Source organism: Colobus angolensis, unplaced genomic scaffold (assembly GCF_000951035.1).
Source record: "Colobus angolensis palliatus isolate OR3802 unplaced genomic scaffold, Cang.pa_1.0 Scaffold90, whole genome shotgun sequence".
Taxonomy (NCBI): Eukaryota; Metazoa; Chordata; class Mammalia; order Primates; family Cercopithecidae; genus Colobus; species Colobus angolensis.
The window spans coordinates 4,355,993-4,379,638 of NW_012122932.1; the positions used below are offsets into that span (position 1 = coordinate 4,355,993).

The following is a 23,646-nucleotide window of genomic DNA, read 5'->3' on the forward strand; positions in this document are numbered from 1 at the left end:
CAAAGTGCTGGGATTACAGGCTTGAGCCACCGCGCCCGGCCTGAAAACAATTTTTTTCTTAGCTACCTCCCCCCATCTTGACTTGCTAAGTCAGAATTTGCCAATGTATTTTGCAAGAATTACCATGTAAAGAGTAGATACTGTGATCTCTAAAGCTTATAGAAACAGAATAAGTGAGAGAAGATAGGTAACATTTTACCATCAATGCACTTAGAATTTTAGAAATAAAATTGACTTTGATTATCAACTACTTCAACTCTTTTGAGTTTCCAGCTGAGGAAAAATAGATTTTAGAAAAGTGACTTACTAAATTCACACAGCTAATTATCCCATTGCCTTTTCCACTAAACCACACTTCTCAGGCATTGCTATGCTGTTTAGCTGCAGAGTGTTAGACAAGCTTGTCCAATCCATGACCCAGGATGGCTTTGAATGAAGCCCAACACAAATGCATAAACTATCTTAAAACATTGAGATTTTTTGTTTTTTAACAACTGGTGATCAATGTATTAAAATAGTTGACTTAAGCATCTGTAGTGGTGACTTCCATCTCAACTCCTGGCTCAGTACTGATGGAAGTAATCTGCTTAATTTCAGAAGGACTGTGCAAGTCAATTAGTTGTTTGTGGATTCTCCTATGGAAACATTCCTGTGTCTTAGAACCTTGACCACAAATTTTTCTTGTAGTGATTCTCAAAGTCTTGGTAGGCATTCGAACTGATCCTTTCACTGAGATTCTTTTCCTTTGCTCCTCTGATCAAGTCAGCACACATCTTCTCCAGGGATTTTATGTTGCAGCTCGTTAGAATGATTTGAATTCGGTGAATTGCCACCTCCAGCTCCATGGGTGTTTTTCCGGTGTCTTTAAAAGCCTTGGCTGCAGCGGGCTTCCTGACCGACTTGTTCCTTGGCGAGAGAGAACAGCGGTGAGTCAGGAGCAGGAGCGGGCAGGAGCGGGCGGACCGCAGCTCTGCACCACCTACGACCGTGTCTTCCTGAAAGAGCAAAACATTACGATATTTTTTTGTGTGTGATTATTTTATTTTTATTTTTTTAAGCTCATCAGCTATTGTTAGTGTATTTTATGTGTGACTCAAGACAATTCTTCCAATGTGGCCCAGGGAAGCCAAAATTGGACAACCTTGATCTATTAATAAAATTTCTTGAATTCTGATTTTTGAAGCAACAAGTATAATTTGTCTCTAAAAGCTCCAAGTGTGTTTGTGCCAGCCAGGAAATGACTCGCCTTTTGTTATATTGTTCTAGAGTTCATACTGGCTAAAGTTAGCCCAAGAAATATGTGCCATAGTTCTCAATGAATTGAATAAAACAAAAGATAGTATATAAGGCTGTTTAGCTCAAGGCTTCATTCTTAAAGCCTTCCGATGGCAGCAACTGAGGTCTCTCTGAGCCTGCAGCCTGTTTTATTTACCTTAAATTTTGAAAGTAACATCTAAAATGAGTAGGCTGAGTTAATGAAATGTGAGATCACCAGGTAGAGTTGTTTTGCTCAGATTGCTTAAATTACCCGATCTTTCTGCAGTGATTTTTGTCTAAAATAGCCTACTTAGTAGGCAGTGTTTGCTCAAAGATCTTATCTCAAGAAATGAGTTTAGTCTCCTGTTTTTCTGCTAAATTTTCTCTCTCCTGCAGTAAATAAACTCTGTGCACTTGACTTGGCATTTCTCGTCATGTTAACTCACTCTTTTAGAATCTGAGAATGCTTTACTAAAGAGCTCTTAAGAGGTCACCTGTTACTGGCTCTTTTTTTTTTTTTTTCCAGACAGGAACAGGGTCTCGCTCTGTCATCCAGGCATGAATACAGCTCACTTGCAGCCTCAGCCTCCTGGGGTCAAGTGATCCTGCCACCTCAGCCTCTCTAGTAGCTGGGAACACAGGAACACAGGCTGCATACCACCATGCCTGGCTAATTTTTTTGTTTGTTTGTTTGTAGAGATGTGGTCTTGCCATGTTTCCCAAACTGGTCTTGAACTCCTGGGCTCAGGCGATCCTCTTGCCTCAGTTTCCCAAAGACTTAGGATCACAGGCATAAGCCATGGCGCCTGGCTGTTACTGGTTCTGAACTAGAAGTGCAGTGTGCAGATGGCTTTGGAAATGTTGAGGGGTTTTGGGGTAGTAAGCTACTGGGAGATAAATCATATTGAAATTTAATGACATTGGCACAGACACTAAAGTTCTGTAATGTGCAGGGAGGTCCTCCACACTAAAGAATTAGGTCACCCAAAATGCTGTCTGGCTCCTGTTGACAGACACTGAGAGCCCAACCCTTTGCTATTTCTTTTTTTTTGAGACGGAGTCTCGCTCTGTCGCCCAGGCTGGAGTGCAGTGGCCCGATCTCAGTTCACTGCAAGCTCCGCCTCCCGGGTTTAGCCGTTCTCCTGCCTCAGCCTCCCGAGTAGCTGGGACTACAGGCACCCGCCACCTCGCCCGGCTAGTTTTTTGTTTTTTTTTTTTAGTAGAGACGGGGTTTCACTGTGTTAGCCAGTATGGTCTCGATCTCCTGACCTCGTGATCCACCCGTCTCGGCCTCCCAAAGTGCTGGGATTACAGGCTTGAGCCACCGCGCCCGGCCCCCTTTGCTATTTCATAAGGGGGAATGAGGATTCAATTGAAGCTTGCCTTACACCACATAACTAATTAGGAGTGAAGCTAAGCTTGATAGAACCCAGCCTTTATGTTTCCTAGTTTACAGTGCCCTTCACGATATGCATGGTGGGTAGAAAACCTTTCTGAAACCTATTCCAGAGACAACCACTATTTAAAAACATTTTTTTAAAGTGTGCGGGTGTGTATGTAATACTGTTATTTCCACTGCAGTGCTAATTGGATAAAAGCTGAGACACCAAGGGCTTTTTAAAACCAGGTCTAGCTAAAATAGCGGCTGCCATTTTTAGTGAGTTTGAGTATTTATAGCACATGAGAATGCATGAGTTAATTTGATCCAGTGCAAAGTATGTGACATATGTGTAAGTCATTCTTAAGATTCACCTTAAAGAATCTGGGACAAAAAATAGAATTTTTCCCAAAGGAGGTGGGAAAATTTGAATCTGTCCACATGAGGTTGTGGCCACACTGGGATTAACTGAATCTCGTAAAAGGACCACCAAGGTGAACAACTTAGGCCTCTCAGTTCCTGGGTGGCAGTGTGTCATCCTCTCTCTAGACACAGAGAAGTAGGCTTTGAATCATGTCAAACTAAATGTAAAACTAAAAAATGCCAACATTTGGTTGATGAAACCTGGAGAGGCTTTTCAATAAGAATTCATTAGAAGATGAACAGCTTTATGCAGATGAAGGCATTTAATACTATAGTGAAAGGAACCTGTAGCCAGAAGACTTAGATTCAGGCTAGTTTTACACTTGAGACCTTAAGTTAACTTCTTCCTTTCATGGACCTTGGTTTCCGTATTTGTCGCCTATATGTTATTAAAATGATCAAATGAGAGAATGTTTGTGAATGTCATCAACTGTAAAATGCCTTATGTATACAAGGTATTCTTATTTTTCTAGGAAAAGCCAGCCAAAGTAAAAGTGGAATTGGCTTCTGGTGTCTCTTCCAAAGGCTCTGTGGTGAAAAGAAATCAGCAACCTATCACCACTGAGCAAAATTCCTCTAAGGAAAATGCCTCCAAACTGACTCTGGAGAATTCGGAAGCTGTAAGCCAGCTCCTGAATGTAGCTCCTCCCAGAGAAGTAGGTGAGGAGAGTGAGTGGGAGGAAGTGATCATCTCCGATGCCCATGTTTTGGTTAAGGAAGCTCCTGGGAATCGTGGTACAGCAGTCACTAAGACACCAGTCGTCAGAAGTGGTGTGCAGCCTGAGGTCACTCTGGGGACCGCTGACAATGACAGTCCTGGAGCAGACATACCAACACCATCTGAGGGGACAAGCACCTCCAGTCCACTCCCTGCTCCTAAAAAACCTGCAGGGTAAGTCAATGTGTTTGTATAATACAGAGTTGTATTTAAAATAACAGCTTTGGAAATGCCCCATGTTTGTTTTATTCCATGTCCATACAGCATGCCTAAGAGAGGCAGCAGAGCCCAGGCAGTGGTTCCTGTTTTAGAGATACAGAAACCAAGGCCTAGAGATATATAAAGATTGTCCCTTCCCCCGGACTCTGCTATCCATGTACTGCTGTCAGATTACTTACACATCTCTTCTTGTCAGTCTCCCTAAAGCAGTTATTAGAGTCTTGTTGGCACAGGCTCTGGGCAGTATTAAAACTGTGAGTTACCAGTCCTGGATACTGGATTTGGAAAGAGAAGCTTTATGAAAGCATCCTGTAGAAAGAGTTCTGGCCTGATGGTCAGAGAACTCAGTACTGGTTCCAACTGTTTCTGGCTTCTGCTTGACCTTGGGCATTGTCACTTCATGTCTGTTGACCTCAGTTCTCTCCTTTGAAAAATCTTGAGTTGGGTATTAGAAAATCTCTTCCTCACAGGCTGACTATACAAACTGAAGATTGTGTATAAAACATGTAACTGAGTACCTTATAAGTCGGAGGAAGTCACTGTCTTTTTCTCCCCTTTTCCTCCTTAATTGATTCTGCGTATATCCCTTCCCTGAGGAAGTTGTGTTCTTGTAACTAAAGACCCTTATTTGTATCAGTGGTTCTCAACTGGTAACAGTTGTGCCCGCAGTGGACACCAGAAGCCAATTCCACTTTTAACTTTGGCTAGCTTTTCCTGGAAAAATAAGAATGCCTTGTATACCTTGTATACAAATATGTATGTGTGTATGTATATATATTTTTCCCACTTTTTTTTTTAAACACAAATCATAGCACAACATACTTCTATATCTTGTTTTTTATTTTTTTGTTTATTTTTATTGTTTTGAGACAGGGTCTCGCTTCGTCATTCAGGCTGGAGTGCAGTGGCCCGAACACAGCTCCCTGAAGCCTCACCCTCCCGGGCTCAATCGATCTTCCCATCTCAGCCTCTTGAGTAGCTGGGACTACAGGCACGCACTACCACACCTGGCTAATTTTTGTATTTTTTTTGTAGAGATGGGGTTTTGCCATGTTGCCCAGACTGGTCTCGAACTCCTGGGCTCAGGTGATCCACCTGCCTTGGCCTCCCGAATACATCTTGCTTTTTTTTTTGGAATGGAATCTCGTTCTGTCGCCCAGGCTGGAGTGCAGTGGTGCCATCTCGTTTCACTGCAAGCTCCGCCTCCCGGGTTCATGCCATTCTGCCTCAGCCTTCCGAGTAGCTGGGACTACAGGCGCCCGCCACCACACGCAGCTAATTTTTTGTATTTTTAGTAGAGACAGGGTTTCACCGTGTTAGCCAGGAAGGTCTTGATCTCCTGACCTTGTGATCTGCCCACCTCGGCCTCCCAAAGTGCTAGGATTACAGGTGTGAGCTACCGCACCCGGCCCCATCTTGCTTTTTTTTTAAAAAATAATGTGGCAATATACTTTGGCGATGGTTTTGTATATTTAAAGGGTGAAGCTGTGCACTTTAGAACTTTTGTTTGAGACATGTAAATCACTTTAGCAAATGTTTATTGAGGCCTTCTGCAGTGCAGGCCCTGTGCTCAACACTGGTGCTGCAAAGATGAAGCAAACATGGACTCTGTTCTCTAGGGTCTCTAAGCTGCTGTCATAAGTATATGCTCTAACTAGAGATAGATTAAATATTATAGCTATAATAGCGATTGGCATTACATGCTATAGACATTGTTTTACACTTCTTTGTCTTCGCAGTGACTCCATACGTATAGGTAATTACTGTTCCATTTTACATGTTAGAAACTTGAAGTTAACAGAAGAATGAAATTACTTGCCCCGGGCCACACAGCTGTTTAGTGGTTGAATTTGAACTCAGTCTGTCTAAAGCTTGATAGCTGAATCCCAATACTATCCTCTAATAAAGCACTATATAGAGATTGCACTTTGGTTTTCTTCCCTTTGTTCCTGAATTTCCAGATTTCTCTTCTTATTCTTTTCAGAGTTGACCTGCTTACCCCTGGGTCCAGAGCTCCAGAGCTTAAAGGCAGAGCACGGGGCAAGCCCTCATTACTGGCTGCAGCAAGACCCATGAGAGCGATTTTGCCAGCCCCAGTTAATGTGGGGCGAGGCAGCAGCATGGGACTGCCCAGGGCCAGGCAGGCCTTTTCCCTGAGTGGTAAGGGCTGGGGCATACCTGGGATGGGGGTGCTGTCTGATGGGAAAGGGATAGGAGTAGGGGGTTGAGAATGGACATAGAGACTTGGGGAGACTCTGAATGCACTGAAGTCACCAGTTTGGCTCCTGGTTCTCTCAGATAAGACTCCCTCTGTGAGGACTTGTGGTCTGAAGCCAAGCACACTGAAGCAGCTGGGCCAGCCCATTCAACAGCCATCTGGCCCTGGTGAGGTGAAGGTAAGACCCATTTTCCGGAGTGGGAGCTGTTTGAGGGTCTGGCTGCTGCCATTTAATGTATCAAAACTATATGTAAAGGCAGATCCCAATTCTTACACGTTGGCAGACCTCTGGGAGGAGGTTAACATGAATGATTTGTCTATTTTTTAAGTAATTTATTTTTATGAAGTGAATACATGTTTTTAAACCTTTTACTTAGAAATAATTTATAACAGAAAACAGTTGCAAAAATAAAAATAGTACAGAGAACACCCATATACTCTTTACCTAGAGTGACCTATTGTTAATGTATTAGCCCATTTTGCTTTATCTTTTTTGTTCCTTTGTGTTCCCCCCACCATGTGTGGGTGTGTACACGTGCATGTGTGTAAAATACACATTATAGGGTAAGTTATGCCTTTATGCTTGTTTGTGTATTTCATGAGAATAGGGATATTCTTTTTTTTTTTTTGGTGGTGGAGTCTCACTCTGTTACCTAGGCTGGAATGCAGTGGCACAATCTTAGCTCGCTGCAGCCTCCACCTCCTGGGTTCAAGTGATTTTGCTGCCTCAGCCTCTCCTGAGTAGCTGGGATTTCAGGAGCACACCACCACGCCTGGCTAAGTTTTGTATTGTTGGTAGAGATGGGGTTTCACCATGTTGGCCGGGCTGGCCTTGAACTCCTGACCTCAAGTGATCCACACACCTCAGCCTCCCAAAGTGCTGGGAATACAGGCGTGAGCCACCGTGTCCAGCCTAGAATAGGGATATTCTTTTACTGAAACATTGATGCATACCTTTACTCTCCCATTCATATTCCAAATTGTGTCAGTTTGACCTGTGAGCCCTGAAAATCTGAGACAGGTCTCAGTTAATTTAGAAAGCTTATTTTGCCAAAATTGAGGACATGCACCTGGGACACACCCTCGGGAGGTCCTGATGACATCTGCCCAAGGCAGTCATAGCAGTTTGGTTTTATACATTCTAGGGAGACATCAATCAACATACACAAGATGAACATTGGTTCAGTCTGGAAAGGCAGGACAACTTGAAGCAAAGGCAGGAAGACTTAAAGCAGGGAGGGGGCTTCTAGGTCATAGGTAGATAAGACACAAGTGGTCGCATCCTTCTGAGTTTCTGATTAGCCTCTCCAAAGGAGGCAGTCAGATATGCATTTATCTCAGTGAGCGGAGGGTGACTTTGAATAGAATGGGAGGCAGGTTGGCCCTAAGCAGTTCCCAGCTTGACTTTTCCCTTTAGCTTAGTGATGTGGAGGCCCCACGATTTATTTTCTTTTCACAGACCCAATTATAGATAGATAGATAGATAGATTTTTTTTTTTTTTCCCAGAAACAAGATCTTGCTGTGTTGCCCAGGCCGGAGTGCAGTGGTGTAATCATACCTCACTTCTGCCTCGAACTCCTAGGCTCAAGGAATCCTCCCAACTCAGCCTCCTGAGTAGCTGGGTACACAGGCAGGCACCACCATACCAAGCTAATTTTTAAATGTTTTTCTGTAGAGATGGGGTCTTTTGCTGTGTTGCCCAGGCTGATGTCAAACTCCTGGCCTTAAGCGATTCTCCCTCCTTGGCCTCCCAAAGTACTGGGATTACAGGCATTAGCCACCTCACCCAGTGTCTTTTTTATTTTATTGTATATTTTTAAAGCCTCTCCCATTCTAGAAGAGTTCCTTTACATGGCATATTTTTCTCCAGTCTAAGATCCAGTCTAGGATCAGATATTAACATTTAGTTGTCATGTCTCTTTAGCTTCCTTTTAAAAATGAATGCATGATTGTAGAAAATAAAGAAAATTCAGGTAAAGGAGAAAGAAAAGTCCTTTATGATCCTGCCACCCAGAATGACCATCCGATATGCTTTCAGGTCTTTTCCTGAATGTGTGTGTGTTTATTTTTTAATAATCAGAAACTTGGCTCTTACTCCATATACTAGTTTGTGGCTTATATTTTCACTTCATTTAGTGATACAGATATTAAAAATTTTCTGGGTGTCCAGATTCCATGGATTAGTGGGGTTTGTTTTTAGCTGTATGTAGCTAGAATAATTATCAAGTTTTTTTTTTTTTCCCATGTCAAATGGGTAATGTGCTGACATTATAATGAGGTTTGAGGGAGGCACATCTCACCCATGTGCGTGAATACCAGATCGTCATACTTGTGAGCTGTAAAAGGATCTATCAAAATGTCCTTAGCTAGTATTTTTCAAGCTTTTGGTCATGACCCTCAGTAACAGGCATATTTTTATATTACTGCCCAGTAAACATATATACTAAAGGTTTAATGAAGCTGTGCCCTTACTATATGCAGTCACTTTGTTTTTTTCTCATTCGTATTTGCAAAATGCTGGTTTCAACCCATTAAATTAATGTTATGACCTCTCATTGGATTGTGGCCTGTAGTTTGCAAACTGTGTCATGGACCAGGTTGGAATAGGAAAACGGGTCTGCCATCTTCCTTGTCATGTGTTCTTTGTCAGTTAACTGCCTTTCTTTAACAGTTTTACATTTGCCCTGACAGGAATATCAACTGGCTTTTACTTTGAGAATTATTTTATTTTCCACACAGATGTGGCAGCTCTGGGTGTATGTGTGATCTTGCAGTATAGAAGGAAGGTATCTGGTTAGTGTCAGTAGTTTTGTAGATTTCCAGCCCCTAGATTCCTTCATGTACACCCTGTTACTTGGGTCAACCCCAGTCTTCTCTGTAAATAGTTTCCTTTTGATTGGTGACATTGGGTATTTGTTAAAAGCCACAAACTCTTTTACTAGCCTTAAACCAGTAAACAGGTACTCTGAAAATCAACCTAAATTCAATATTATAGAATAATTTTAATTTTGTTTGCTTTATCTTTTCTTTTTTTAGCTATATAAGTAAAATATACATTCCTTATAAAACATTTGAGGCTCATGCCTCTAATCCCAGCACTTTGGGAGGCTGAGGTGGGAGGATTGCTTGAGTCCAGCAGTTCAAGACCAGCCTGGGCAACATAGTGAGACCCACATCGCTACAAAAAAAAAAAAAAAAGAAAGAAAATTTTGTAGATAGTGGTAAAGAGGGAGAAACAACCATGATTGTCCTCTTACCCTGTGACATTTTAGTGAATAGTCTTTCAGACATCTTTCTATGCAAAGTTGTTCAGCCATGTATTTGTATGTATAAAAGCTATTACGTGCTTTTATAACTCAGTAGTAGTTGCAAACCTGATTCATGGTGTTTCTAATGCATGTTATTAGAAACTGCACAGAAGCCTGTGGCAAGCCCTGGACTTGAACATGACGCTCAGCCTTTGGTGGACTGGTGACTGCCAGCTGGCAGTCCAGAGCTCTACAAATTCCCTGGGAAAGCATTCCCTCAAGTTGTTTCAGGACATGGGACCTCAGGAGTTTGGCTAAGGTTCAAAAGCACTAAACAATTTGTTCTGATCCACAGCTACCAACTGGCCCATCCAACAGGACTTCTCAGGTGAAAGTTGTGGAGGTCAAGCCCGATATGTTTCCTCCATATAAGTACAGCTGCACTGTCACATTGGTAAGTATGCAGCTAGGTGGTGGTCGGTTGACATGGAGGTTGTCTTGATTTTGTGGTTGAAGGTCAGTAGGAGGCTCGGGGAGAAGGTGGTGGTAGCTGGGAGGGAGAACAGCGTCAGGTATAGATTGTTAATGCTGAAGATCCAATCCCTGATGCAAATGATAGCTACTGGATGAATCTGCTGGGTTGTTTTGGTCTCTTTCCAGGTGAGATTTATAAAGTGTAGGACAGCTGAGATTAGTGTATTTTTATTGAGAGCTGCCAGAAATGAGAATCCAGTCCAGATTTAACATTTAGCAGTCTTGGAACCTTTTAGTTTAGAAAGGGTGTTCCACAGTTATGTTTAGGCGACGTTGCCTTTTTCTCCCTAAAACAGAGTCCAGTTCAACACTACCATCTTAAAGTAAAATAGAGAAGTACTTTAGTAAAGCAGCTTATTTTGTTTAGCCTAGTGTTTCCCACAGGGGTTTTCCCTTTATTTTTTAACATAACACATATTAACATCCTAATGGACAAATGTGTGACATTGGGATCACCCTTTTGTAGGGCAGGCAGCATAGAGCAGGGAAATAAATGCTAGACAGCTGAGAGACCTGATCCAAAAGGAGTTCTGGCTCTGCTGCTAGCATGCCGTATGCCCCTAGGCAAGATTCTTTCCTTCTGTGGTCCTCAGTTTCACTGTCTGTAAAATGCTGCATTGGTTTGGACATCTCTGGGGCATCTGTCACTCTCAATATTCTCTAATTCTGTTGATGCTTAAAGTATCAACCAGCCAGATGTCTTTTGGCAGTTTCTCTAGCTGATTTGATTAAGATGAACAGATTTTGAGAGAATGGCTAGATTTTTAAAAATTCTTGCCTCATAATGGCAGACAGGTTCAGAAAGGGTCATTCATTTGTTCAAAAAATATTTATTGAGCACATATTCTGTGCCAAGCTCTGTGCTGGGGATTCAGTAGCAAACAAGACAGCACGGTATGATGGGTTAATGTCTGCTCTGACCAGATCCCTAAGGAGAATGTGTCTCTTATCCTGGAGATGTGCTCAGATTTCTTTTTCCTGTGACCTAAATATAATCACTATCTTCTCCATGCCTTCACTCTCAACTCCCTTTGGCTACAGGAGGCAACTAGATTTACCATTTAGGGGGGAACTACCCCTGAGTAGACCCTCTCTTCTGCTGATTAGTTAGTAACTTGTCATGGGAGCTTAGATGCTAGAGCTTTGAGCTTTAATAGTCCATAAGTCACAGTTTGTCTTCAGGCAGGGCTTGAGCTCTTTAGTTCACCAGTCTCTAGTGCTCTTTGTTTAAACAGACCTGCTTCACTCCACCAACTGCCTGGACCCTGAAGGCATTTGAGTTTCTGACCATTGAGAGTCAACTCTCTTGTTTCACAGATAGGGAAGGACTGGACTGGATTTGCCAAAAATTTACAGCCTATATTAAAAGTAAAAGGGTTAACTACAGAAAAAAGGTTAAGGCCCTTGAAGTTAGGCTGAATCTGGTTTGCAGTTGCCACTCTCTTCTCTGATTTACTGGCAGCTGCTCATTCTGGTTCTGGGCTCTGCCCAGGTTTAACTTAATTTTTGTAGAATTGAACATTGGTCTTACTTTTTTAGGATTTGGGCCTGGCCACATCAAGAGGCCGGGGAAAGTGCAAGAATCCCTCTTGTAGCTATGTCTACACCAACAGGCACAAACCTCGGATTTGTCCCAGCTGTGGTTTTAACCTTGCCAAAGACCGGACTGAGAAAAACACCAAGGCTATCGTGAGTTCCTTCCCCAAACACATCCCCTGGCCTGTTCTGGGCTCTGTTAGTGAACCTGTCTTAGTAGAAATAAGAGGATTTTTAAAGTACATGGTGGTAGTTAGAGCATCCAAACTGGAACCAGATTGTGGGTTCTGAACCCGAGCAAGTGCCGCCTTTTCTCCGAGCCTCCTTGTCCCCATTGCCGGGGTGAAGGGGTTGAAGGGGTTGATTAGGTATCTTGATCTCTGAGAACGAAGAGTTCATTCACTGAAGAGAATGATATAGCACAGGCCTTAAGTAGGAGTCAAAGGAGAGGGACAAAAGGGTTGCATCCTCTTACCTCTGAGGCCTGATACTAGACCTGTAAGTTGATTTACTGTTTTGGTAAATAGAGAATGCCAAAGCTAAGACTTTGTAGATTAGGGCACTGCTGCTTTCTCAGGTTCCTTGGAAAGCTTTTAGCTAATCAAAGCTTTATTTCTAGCAGTCTAGGCAAACCTCCTCTCTCAAGTTGGGCCAAAGTACTTGGATAGTAAAATACATTCCACTTGGCTCCTTAGGGTTGCTATTATTACTATTACCAGGAAAAACGGGCATTTTCAGAGGTCCTCAGAATTTCCGTATGAGTTTTTTAAAGTGAACAGAAAACAGTTGCACTTGAGGCAGCAAATGGAATGACTAAAATAAGGGTAAGAAGAGAAATGTCACTGATCTGCTGGGATGGCACATAGAACAAACAGGTGAGGACCTGAGATGGAGCCTGGTCACTCCAGATCAAGTCTGGACCTTGAAAGACAGGCAGGCTTTGGACAGAAGGGGAAGGCATGCCATACTTAAGGATACGTGTGAGTGAAAATGTGAGAAAGGAAAGTGGAAACAAAGTATGTGGGCACTAATGACTTGGTGGGAAAAACACTGGGGCTGGGAGTGACCCTGAGTTGGAAGCTTCCCTCTCCCGAGCTTTAGTTTCTCCATTGGTAAAATAAGGTGGGCAAGGTCGATTAGATCTGGGCATTTTACTGTCAGAGCCAGGAGCTTTAGAGAAAACTGAGAATTGAGCTTCAAGGAGTTTATAAATCCCTGAAATTGCATGCAAAATGGGTCCATAGCTTTCATCAGATTCTCTTGCTCCACTGGATGCCTACTGCTGGAAGTAAGCTTTCTTCCCAGATTTTCAATGAGTTTTAATGTGCTCCTCTTGCCATAGCACTGATCACACCCCATATTGACTGCTTTTCTTAAGTCCCTATGAGACCACAATCTCTCCTAGGCCAGGTGTGTCTGTTTTTCCTGCACCTTCTAACCCTGGAGCTTATATATACAAAGTGTGTCTATCTGTAATTAGAAGATAGAATTGAGTTCCGTGTAGGTAGAAGCTCTGAGCGTTCCTTTCTTCTTCCAGTTCATTTTAGCTATTTGTGCGGTTTGCAGTGGAAGTGGATGTTACTCTCTAAATCTAGGATGGTGAAGTGACTTAACTTTTCAAGTGACATAGGAAATTATCTAGGGACCTCTTGCCAATTTCAGATCCCACTCTTAAAACTTATATCCCTCTGTATTTGGTTAACTGAGAGCTGCCCACCCCCAGGACCCACCTCTGCAGACCCTCCATCACTTTCTAGTCTCCTAAAGTTTGGAGAAATACAATGTAATTATTGCTTTCCACAAAATAAAGCACTAGTGAGAACCACAGGTACCTTCTTGTGTGTTGTCATTTGGAGTCCCCTGGTGGCCAAATGTTTTCACATCTCTGAGCTGGAATGGTCTTCAGTCCTTTCTATCCTTCATCTCTGGCTAGAGTCACAGGACAGTATTCCTGCCAAGTGGTCTTCCAGCTATGGTTTTATAGTCATGACTGAGAATACACAGCCTCTCGGGGCAGCTCATTCTACTGTTAGTCAGCTCTTCTGTAGCCGTTAATTAATTAATTCTCTCAGCCAGCGTATATTGAATGCCTGCTATGGGCCAGGCTTTCAGAGATGAATAGGACGTGGCCCTTTTCCTTGAGAAGCTTACAGTCTAGTGGGAGAGAAAGATAACCAAACTATTACAAACGAAAATTGTCATAGGTATGCAGAGTTAATAAAAAGCTCCTTGTTATTAAGTGTCCTAGTCTGTTTTGTGTTGCTGTAAAAGAATACCTGAGGCTGGGCAATTTATAAAGAAAAGAAGTTTATGTGGCTCATAATTTGGCAGTCTGTACAAGAAGCATAGCACCAACATCTTTTTCTGATGAGGGCCTCAGACTGCTTCCACTCGTGGTGGAAGGCAAGGGGAGCCGGCATGCACAGAGATCACATACAGAAAGAGGAAGCAAAACTCATTCACCACCTCCCTTGCCCCTGCCCCACATTAATCTACTCATGAGGGATCTGTCTCCCTGACCCAAATACCTCCCTTTAGGGCCTGCCTCCAACGTTGGGGTCACGTTTCAGCATGAGATTTGGAGAGGGTAAACATCCAGACTATAGCATTAAGCATTTAACTTCTACAGAACCATGTATAATATGTCCATCAGATATGAATTAGTATCTTGTGTGTGTCTCAGGCATCATGCTGGTTGGGAATCAGTAAATAAGCAGAATTCCACCCTTAACTGAAGCGGGGAGGGCAGTGGTTTAGCAGCTATCAGATGATGAATTCTGCAGTCAAGGGGTGCACTCAGAGAACACAAAGCGGGGAGTGATTGATGCTGCCTTGGCAAAAAGGATCAGGGAGGAGCTCCATTGAAGAGAGACCTGCTTGAGAAAGACCTATTTTTAATGAGTATTTCAGAACATTGTTCCTGGAAGCCTCTGACTGGTATATAAAATTATCTTGTACCCAGAAGCCACTGAGAATTAAAGACACATAACTTTAAGCAGTGCAGATACTGGTTTATATATCAAAACTATCATTCATAGAGCCTTCATTGCACCATAGGCATTGTGTGCTAAGTGCTTTACTTATAATGTCTTATTTAAACTGTGTAATCGCTCTAGGAGATTACTATTTTCATGCCTCATTTCACAGATGAGGAAATTGAGACTCAGAAAGATTAAGTAAATTGCCTTGGGTCCCACATATACAGCTGTTAAGTGGCATATCCAGAACTGAAACCTGGGTCTGTTATCCTCTAAACCCCATACCTGATGAATGAGAGCTAAGTGTTGAATCCATTACCAAGAGTTGTATATAATCCTTTTGTTTACTGATGCAGGTTGAATATCCCTTATCTGAAGTCCTTAATAACCAGAAGTGTTTTTGAATTATTTCATTATTTGCAATATTTGCAGAATACATACTGCTTGAACATCCTTAATCCAGTAATTCGAAATCTGAGATGTCTAATGAGCATATCCCTTGAATGTTGTCTTAGTGATCAAAAAGTTTCAGATTTCAGAGCATTTTGGATTTGGGTGCTCAACCTGTAGAGAAACTGAGCCCCACAGAGAAAAATAACCAGCTTTTAGTCACACAGTGAGTTATTAGCTAAGCTGGTTAGGAACCTAGGTTTCCCACCTGTTAGTCATGGGCCCTGTCTGTATGCTGCTCCCAGACTTTAATTATTTTAGCCTGAAGCTGGCTCTTTCTGCTCTGAGTGCTTGGTGATCAATCCACTCTCTTCTCAGGAGGTGAGCTCACCACTCCCAGATGTACTGAATGCCACAGAGCCCCTGAGCACAGCCCAGAGGGAGATCCAGCGCCAGTCCACACTGCAGCTGCTGCGCAAAGTCCTGCAGATTCCTGAGAATGAGTCAGAGCTGGCTGAGGTCTTCGCCTTGATTCATGAACTCAACAGCTCTCGACTTATCTTGTCCAACGTGAGTGAGGAGACAGTCACCATCGAGCAAACCTCTTGGTCGAATTATTATGAGTCTCCGTCCACGCAGTGCCTTCTCTGTAGCAGCCCATTATTCAAAGGGGGACAAAAGTAAGCACCCCTTAATTCTGCCCCTAGCTGCCCTATCCCAGTTGGCTCATATTGCTCCTTTCTTCAGAAAACTTACATTAAAGCTGTAACTGTGAAGATGTTATTCTCTGCCGTTTCTAGGCTTCCTTTACCTTTCTGATTGCTAAAAGTAAAGTGATAATTGGTAATTATTTCTGTTGAAATGCCTGAAATTTATCACCAGCTTAGGATTTAGTTTACATCTGGACTGCCCCACACAATGTTTAGGTTTGGGAGTTCATTGGGATTGGTTAAATTGTGTAATAAATTCAGAGTTACATTAATTGTAGGGGACGATTCCACAGATTCCAATAAAGTGGAAATACCTACCAGAAAACCTAGAAAATCCTAAGCTCCAGCAAATGAGAATTTGCCATTGATCACTAAGCCTTGCAACAACATAAGGAAGTCTCTTTCCCTTCTTTTTTTTTGTTGGTGATGTTTCTGGTACTAGCTCCCTGGCTGGGCCCCAGGAGTGCTGGCTGCTGACAGCCAGCCGTCTGCAGACAGTGACTGCCCAGGTGAAGATGTGTCTGAACCCCCATTGTCTGGCCCTGCACAGCTTCATAGACATCTACACAGGTGGGTGCCAACCTTCTCTTCCCTCAGAGAATCCCAAAGCAGGCTTGGAAACTGCCTTTTTGGATGAGACCTTGGGCTCTTTGAGGACTGGACCTTCTCAGATGGGGTTTCTGAGGAAGGGGGAATCTTCTTCCTAAATGTCTTAGTCCCAGAAGATGACTTTTACCTCTCAAGTGTTGAAGCTCTTAACTGGGATCTTTAAAATAACATCTTCATTGTGGACGGGCTGGAAAATGCAGGCAAATAAAAAGAGGAAACAAAAAATCAAGAGCATTCCTACTGCCATGAGATAAACACTTAACGATGTTCTCAATCTTCCAGAAATGTTTATTCATCTGTGCAGAATACAAGAAATTACAGGATTTATATAGGTATATAGTCTTTCTTTGAACAAAAGTGCGGTTGTGCTAGGTGTTGTTTTGGAATGTGCTTTTTAAATTTAGGAGTACATCATGGGCATCTTCCTGTGCCAGCAAGTAGAGAAGTACACGACCATTTTTAAAGGGATGTATGGTGCTCCATTTTACACTTTTGTGATTCCATCTTTGTGTACAGCCCTAATTTGTCTTTTGGACAAATACTCAGAAGTGGAATTGCCCCACATTTACCCTTTCCTACCCTATTATTCATCAACATCAGGCATTTATGGAACACTCACCATTTTTGGTTGAATCCTAAATTTTGTTTGTAGAATTGAGTGCTAAAGCATATTTGTGATGTATTCTCTTTGTCTTAGAACTTAATGGTGCTTTATTTTGAATTCGTGTTTTTAATGTCTTATATTATTAGATTGAATTTGTACTATTTTATGCTCTTGCCAACAGTTAACAAGAGTGCCTATTACCCTATAGTCTATCTAGGCCAGTACTCAGGATTATGTGTTTATTTAATCAACATGTATTTTAAAATTTACATGTACTTAAGTGTGTTGCTCCCAGTTCCGTCATTTCTGACAGATATACTAAGTGGTGTAACTGCCTTCACAATCAATATATAGAACAGGTCTATCACTCAAAACATTCTCTTCTACTGTTCCTTTGTGTTTAAACCCACCCCCTCCCCCAACCTCTGGTAACTGTTTGATCTCATCTTTATCCATATAGTGTTCTCTTTCCCAGAATGTCATGTAAAAGCAATTATAGCACGTAGCCTTTTAAGTCTGGCTTCTTTCAGTAAGCTAATCCTTTGAGAGTCATCCATGTTGTCTTTATCAGTGGTTTGTTCCTTTTTATTGTGGAGTAGTTTTCTGTTGTGTCGATGTGTACAGCAGGTTGTTTATCTGTTCCCCATGGGAGGATATTTGGTTTGCTACCAGTGTTTGGCAGTTACGAAAAGAGCTGCTGCAAATATTTGTGTACCAATATGAAATGAAACCTAAGTCTTCATTTCTCTTGGGTAAATACCTAAGAATCAGATTGCTGGGTCATATGGTAAGTGTGTGTTTAATTTTATAAGAAAACAGCATTACCAAAGTGGCTGTACCATTTTGCATTCCTTCCCACAATGGGTAAAAGTTACAGTTTGCTCTGCATGCCAACACTCGGCATTATCTGTTTTTGTTTTTCAGCCATTCTAATACGTATGTCTCCATATAAATTGTAGAGTCAGCTTGTCAGTATCTACAAAGTCCTGCTTGAATTTTAATTGGATTGTGTTCAATCTGTACATATCAATTTGGGAAATTTTGACATGCCTAAAAATGTTCAATCTTCTAGTCCATAGTCTTTCTCTCCGTTTTAATAGGTTATCAGTTTTTCTAGTTTCAGCATATAGGTCCTGCACATATTTTGTTAGACTTACATGTAAGTATTTTACTTTTTTTCTCAGTCCTAAATGACATGGTTCAGTTTCCAGCTATTCATTGCTAGTATAGAAATACAATTAAGTTTGTCTGTTGACTTTGTTTTTGTAGATGAGTATTATAATTTTTTAAAGTTTATCAATTTTATAGGTAAAAACTTGTATAAAACCTGTTAATTTGTTGTATTTCTTTGTGCTAGGTAGACTATATGTCCTTTTTATGATCCTTTATGGGTTTTTTTCTATAGTAAATTTCTTTTGTGAGTGTTTTCATTCTTCTTTTGGGCTTTTCTTGACAGTTTTCTCCGAGTTTATCACTCTGTTTATTCAGTTTTACCTCTAGCCTGTCAGAATGTGATATCAGTTGTCTTTTACATTTGTACTTGGTGATTTCTGGGGGCATCATGACTCTTGCTTTTTTAAAAAAAATTGTATGGGACCAGAGCTTTGCTCTCTCTTATGGTTTCAGCCTTTGTACTTCTCCATACCCTTCTTCACTGGGAACACATATTCCAAAATTTGCTTTTGTGCAAATTAGTGCATTATATTTTGTGCACGTACAAAATCACCCACTTTTATTTGTCTTAAATTGACTGCACTTAAATTCCTCAGATTCATTCATTTCAGGATTTGGTGTTGGAGTGATTTCACAGCCTTTGTTACACCCCTAACACATTCATGAGCTAAAGGATGCTCCTGGCCTTTCCCCAGGTGCAGTTGTGTGAGGGGTAAAGGACCTTTGGTCCTGAGGACTGAGCTGGGTGGGAGGAAAGTGTTTCTTTTTCTTTAGTGGGAGGAAAAAGGATCTACTATATGTACTATTTCATTCTGTTGTTGTTGTTTAATGATGTATTGTAGGCAGCTTTGTGTCAGAACAGGTAGATCTTTTTTAAAAAATGGATTCCATGTTGGAATACTTTATTCTTTTTAATGCTTTCTATTTTATGAATGCACCACAATTTAATTAACCTTTCCCTATTGATGGGCATTTAGTTGTGGGGTTTTTGTTTTCCCTTTTTAAAATATATAACTTGAATAAATAGAGATGGGGCTTTGCTATGTTGCCCAGGCTGGTCTTGAACTCCTGGGCTCAAGCAATCCTCCCACCTTGGCCTCCCAAAGTGCTGAGACTACAGGCATGAGATTACAGGCTATACCTGGCCTGTTTTGTTTTTTTGATATGGAGTCTCTCGCTGTGTTACCCAAGCTGGTCTACAACTCCTGGGCTCAAGCGATCCTCCTGCCTCATCCTCCCAAGTGCCTGCAACTACAGGCGCACGCCACCGCACCCTGCTGGTGTGTATTCTATTTTTTGCCATTGTGTATGATACGTTAATTTCCTTGTTGCCTCTTCTTAACCTGCAGGTCTCTTTAATGTGGGGAACAAGCTGCTGGTAAGCCTGGACTTGCTTTTTGCAATCAGAAACCAGATCAAGCTCGGAGAGGACCCCAGAGTGTCTGTCAGTGTTGTTCTGAAGTCGGTGCAAGAGCAGACAGGTAAAAGTTGTTTTCTTCCCTTTCTCAAGGTTAGTCCTAAGCTCCCTGGGAATTTTCAGTGATCATCTTTGGTTAAAAGACTTGTTTTGAAGAAGACTCTGATTATTTTGAAAAGGAGACATTCTTGCTTCTGAATACACTCTTCCTTTTGAATTTTACGAATGCCAAACTAATTTTGGAAAGCATGAGTCTTTCTGTGCATCCAGGGACCCTTAGCAAGAGTTTACCAGTGACTTCTGCAAGTACCTCCTTTGGTCATAGGGAGACTTGGCCCCACTGCATGTTAGACATTCTGACCACAGCTCCTGGATGTCTGCTTCCAGTCTCAAGGCTCATGCCAAGACGTGAGAGTGAGAACCGTCCTTTCTGTCTAGAATTTTTTTCCTCCATGCCCTCTTTACTCCTATTTGTGCTTTTCCCGTCCCTCTCCTATATAGGCTCCAGTCCCCCTCTACCTTACCTGCTGTGAGAACAGATGGAGTAGAGCATAGGTGCTAGAGTTACATGGTCCTGTGTTTCAGTCTTGGCTCTGCCACTTAGTTGCAGTGTGGTCTTGAGCAAGTTATTCTTGTGCCTCTGTTTCTCCAGCTTTAAAATGAGGATAGTAGCTCCTGGTTCATAAATAATTAAATTCATGTGAGAATTAATGAGATAACATATTCAAATCTTTCAGCACAGCATCTAGTACTTAGTACAAGGCAGCTATCACTCCAGTGGGAATTGCCCTTTGGGTTGCCACCTGAGCACTTGCAGGCCAGATCCCCGACCCTCAGGGTAGTTAGTACACTGGAGTGTTCTTTGAGGTGAATCAGTGTGGCAGAATTGCTCTACTTGCTACCCACTGGCTCATCCCTAGTGGCTTCAGTGTCTTTTTTCTGTGCCCTTCTCAGTGTGCTTGCTCTTCTTCCAGAGAAGACTCTGACCTCGGAGGAGCTGAGCCAGCTGCAGGACCTGCTGTGCAATGGCTATTGGGCCTTTGAGTGCCTCACTGTCCGAGACTACAATGACATGATCTGTGGCATCTGTGGTGTGGCCCCCAAAGTGGAACTGGCCCAGAGGAGTGAAGAGAATGTGCTAGCATTGAAGAGTGTGGAGGTAAGTGCCTCTTAGCCACCATGAGGGACCTGCGGAATTCTCTCATTTTGGCAGTTCCCTTCCTACATGATATCCCCAGCGGGTGGATAGCTCCAGTCCTGTCTAGGTGAGGCAAGTGACTTTTTCCTCCCACAGCCCAAGATTTCATTTAGGGAATGCCAGATGGAAATAGAGTCATTTGTTTATTCAGTTACTCACTTGAAAAATGTATCCAGTAAGTGTCAAAAAATATATATAATAAATATATTGAACATAAACTAAATGCATGTTTTAGACACCTGAGAGATAGTAGTTAAAAAAAAACACACACACAAAACAAAGTTTCTGTCCTCATGGAGCTCACTTTCTGGTTTGGGGGACACAGGAAACAAATATCTGTCCAGGAGTAGTGGGTGCTCACATGAAACACAGTAAAGCTTGGTAAGGAAGAGAGAGCAGTGTCATGGGAAAGGGCATTTGTATCTTATAGAGGGCAGTCAGTGGGGAAGGCCTATCTGATACAGTAGCATTTGAGTAGAGATCTGAAACCCATGTGGCTTTGTGGAGGAATATTCCAGGCAGAGGGGACAGAAAGAACAGGGTCTGAGGTGGGCTCGCTGGGCATGATTGAAGACCAGCAAGGAGACCAGTGGTGTGCCTCAGAGTGTGGGAGGGAGGGAGGGAGTGGTGGGGTATATGAGGTCCAGATGGTGCAAGAGGCCAACGCTATGTAGGGTAACGTGGGCTATTTTAAGGACTTACACAGAGTGAAATGGGAGAGCCACTGAAGGGGTTGAAGGAAAAGAGTGACCTGAGCCGACTTAGGTTCTGAACTGAAAAATTTTCACACAATAATAACACCAAATTCAGATGGCTTCATAGATTAATTATAACAAATATCCAAGAAATGTTATTCCAAACATAGGCAAATAACAAAAGTGGATATATTTCCCCAACTCATATAAGGCTGTATAACTTTGGAAACAAAATCAGACATTTGATGTAAGGGAAGAAACTGGGGCTGAGTGTACTCATGAATATAAATGAAAGTCTGAATAAAATAATAGCAAATCAGATCTAATGAATAAGGTAATGCATCATGACAAAGTTTATCACAGGAAAGCAAGGTTGTTTCAACAGTAGAAAATATGTTAATGTAATTCACTACTTAACTGATTAAAGGAGAAACCCTATATGATAATTTCATTAAATGTATGGGGGGGAAAAAAGGTTTTCCAGTGTGATTCTACACCCATATTTATGATAAAACTCATAGCAAACAGAATAGTAGGAAGTCTTCCTTAACCTTCTTTAGGGTTTAAAAAAAAATCCCTTAGATTACTTTTCCCTGTGATCATGCCATGAGGTCTGAGCTACACTCACAGGCAGGGACTGCCCCTTGGGTATGCCAGTAGTAGCATTGGAGTGTAAGGTTTCCATCTCTGAACTCTACCGTAGTAAACAAGAGCCTGGGACATGAGCTGACCTTCAGGTACTTACTGGACTTGGCATCTCATGTGTTCACTGATCAGGCAGGTGCAGAATCTGTAGAGTACAGCTTTGGTATATTTTGACTGGACCACTAGACATATTAAGGGTTGAATGCATAGTCCTGTCTTTTTCTTCCCAGTGAAAAAACCAGGCAGCTAAACCATTTTGTGTGTGTTGTCTCATCTAGAGGCTGTTTCCAGATTGACTCAAATGTGCTTGCCTAGTAGTAATAATAATAATGTAGGCCGGGCACGGTGGCTCAAGCCTGTAATCCCGGCACTTTGGGAGGCCGAGATGGGTGGATCACGAGGTCAGGAGATCCAGACCATCCTGGCTAACACGGTGAAACCCCGTCTCTACTAAAAAATACAAAAAACTAGCCAGGCGAGGTGGCGGGCACCTGTAGTCCCAGCTACTCGGGAGGCTGAGGCAGGAGAATGGCGTAAACCCGGGAGGCGGAGCTTGCAGTGAGCTGAGATCCGGCCACTGCACTCCAGCCTGGGGGACAGAGCGAGACTCCATCTCAAAAATAATAAAAATAATAATAATAATAATGTAGCTAAGATTTATTGAGCATTTTATTACTATGCCAAGTTCTTAATCTGTGCTAAGTGCTTTACTATATGACTTAATTTTCCCTACAACCCCATGAGGTTTTCAGAGACATAGGCACTAAAGCCCGGGGGCCTTGCCCAAGCTCACCAAGCAGAGAGGGGTGGGGCTGAGATTGCCCTTCTTCTTTCTCAGCCACTGACTGTGGAGTCTGCACCCTAAGCACTGCCATTCTCACCAGTACCTCCTAGGACTCCGAGTTCTGGTTTTTCTGATCATATCTGGCCACAGCAAGTTTATGGTTTCCAAGAATAGACAGATGCCCACCTCCCTGCAAAGGTGTCATCTCCTAGTCCTGCCTGGCACCTGTCCTGTCCATATCAAGGCTCCTCTGTCCCAGAATGGAGTAGCATTCCCTTCACTCTCAGTTTGCTTGTCTCTTCCCTTCAATGGTACCAGGTACTTCTTTCATAGAGGTACTTCTTTGTTCTGGAGAGTAGTGTGGTATATGTGGGGAGAGGGTATCCTGAAGTCCATGAACTAAAACAGGAAGTTATGGAACAAAACTTAAATATGCTGTTATCCATGAAGAGACTTGTCAGCCCCTCTCTTGGGGTTGTATAAAGGAGGACCCTGTGGTTAGTTGATGTACTGGGTTGGCATTTCCTGTTCCCTTGCTCCTTGTGGAGAGGATAGACTCAGCTGGCCTCATTCCCCCAGGTGTGCCGTTTACACAGAGCATACACTAAGCACCCTGTGAGGTGGCAAACAAAGGAATAAGGTGAGGATAGGAGCCTTTATGGGGAGCAGTGGTTCTTGGACTTTAGTGGGTATAAGAACTACACAGGGCAGTGGTTCTCACAGCCTTTTAAAATGGAGGGCTTGCTGGGTGCCACCCACAGGATTTCTGACTCAGGAGATCTGGAGTGGGGCCAAGAATTTGCATTTCTAGCAAGTTTTCAGGTGATACTCTTGCTGCTTTTCCATTCCTCTAAGGAAACTTTTTTAAATGCAAAATTAGGAGTTTAGTTCATACAGCTCAAGATGTAGCC

General features: G+C 42.4%; 1 protein-coding gene across 2 annotated transcripts in view; it reads left to right on the top strand.

Annotated features, from left to right (window-relative positions):
- Positions 1 to 23,646, top strand: part of HMGXB3 (HMG box domain containing 3) — a 53,756-nt gene that overhangs the window by 21,743 nt on the left and 8,367 nt on the right. For both annotated transcript variants that reach the window (XM_011931545.1, XM_011931546.1), the window contains exons 8-16: positions 3,532 to 3,950; positions 5,980 to 6,155; positions 6,294 to 6,391; positions 9,818 to 9,916; positions 11,536 to 11,685; positions 15,279 to 15,580; positions 16,053 to 16,180; positions 19,346 to 19,477; positions 20,388 to 20,572. In XM_011931545.1, coding sequence (XP_011786935.1) covers positions 3,532 to 3,950; positions 5,980 to 6,155; positions 6,294 to 6,391; positions 9,818 to 9,916; positions 11,536 to 11,685; positions 15,279 to 15,580; positions 16,053 to 16,180; positions 19,346 to 19,477; positions 20,388 to 20,572 — 1,689 coding nt within the window. The remainder of the gene's footprint in view (positions 1 to 3,531; positions 3,951 to 5,979; positions 6,156 to 6,293; positions 6,392 to 9,817; positions 9,917 to 11,535; positions 11,686 to 15,278; positions 15,581 to 16,052; positions 16,181 to 19,345; positions 19,478 to 20,387; positions 20,573 to 23,646) is intronic.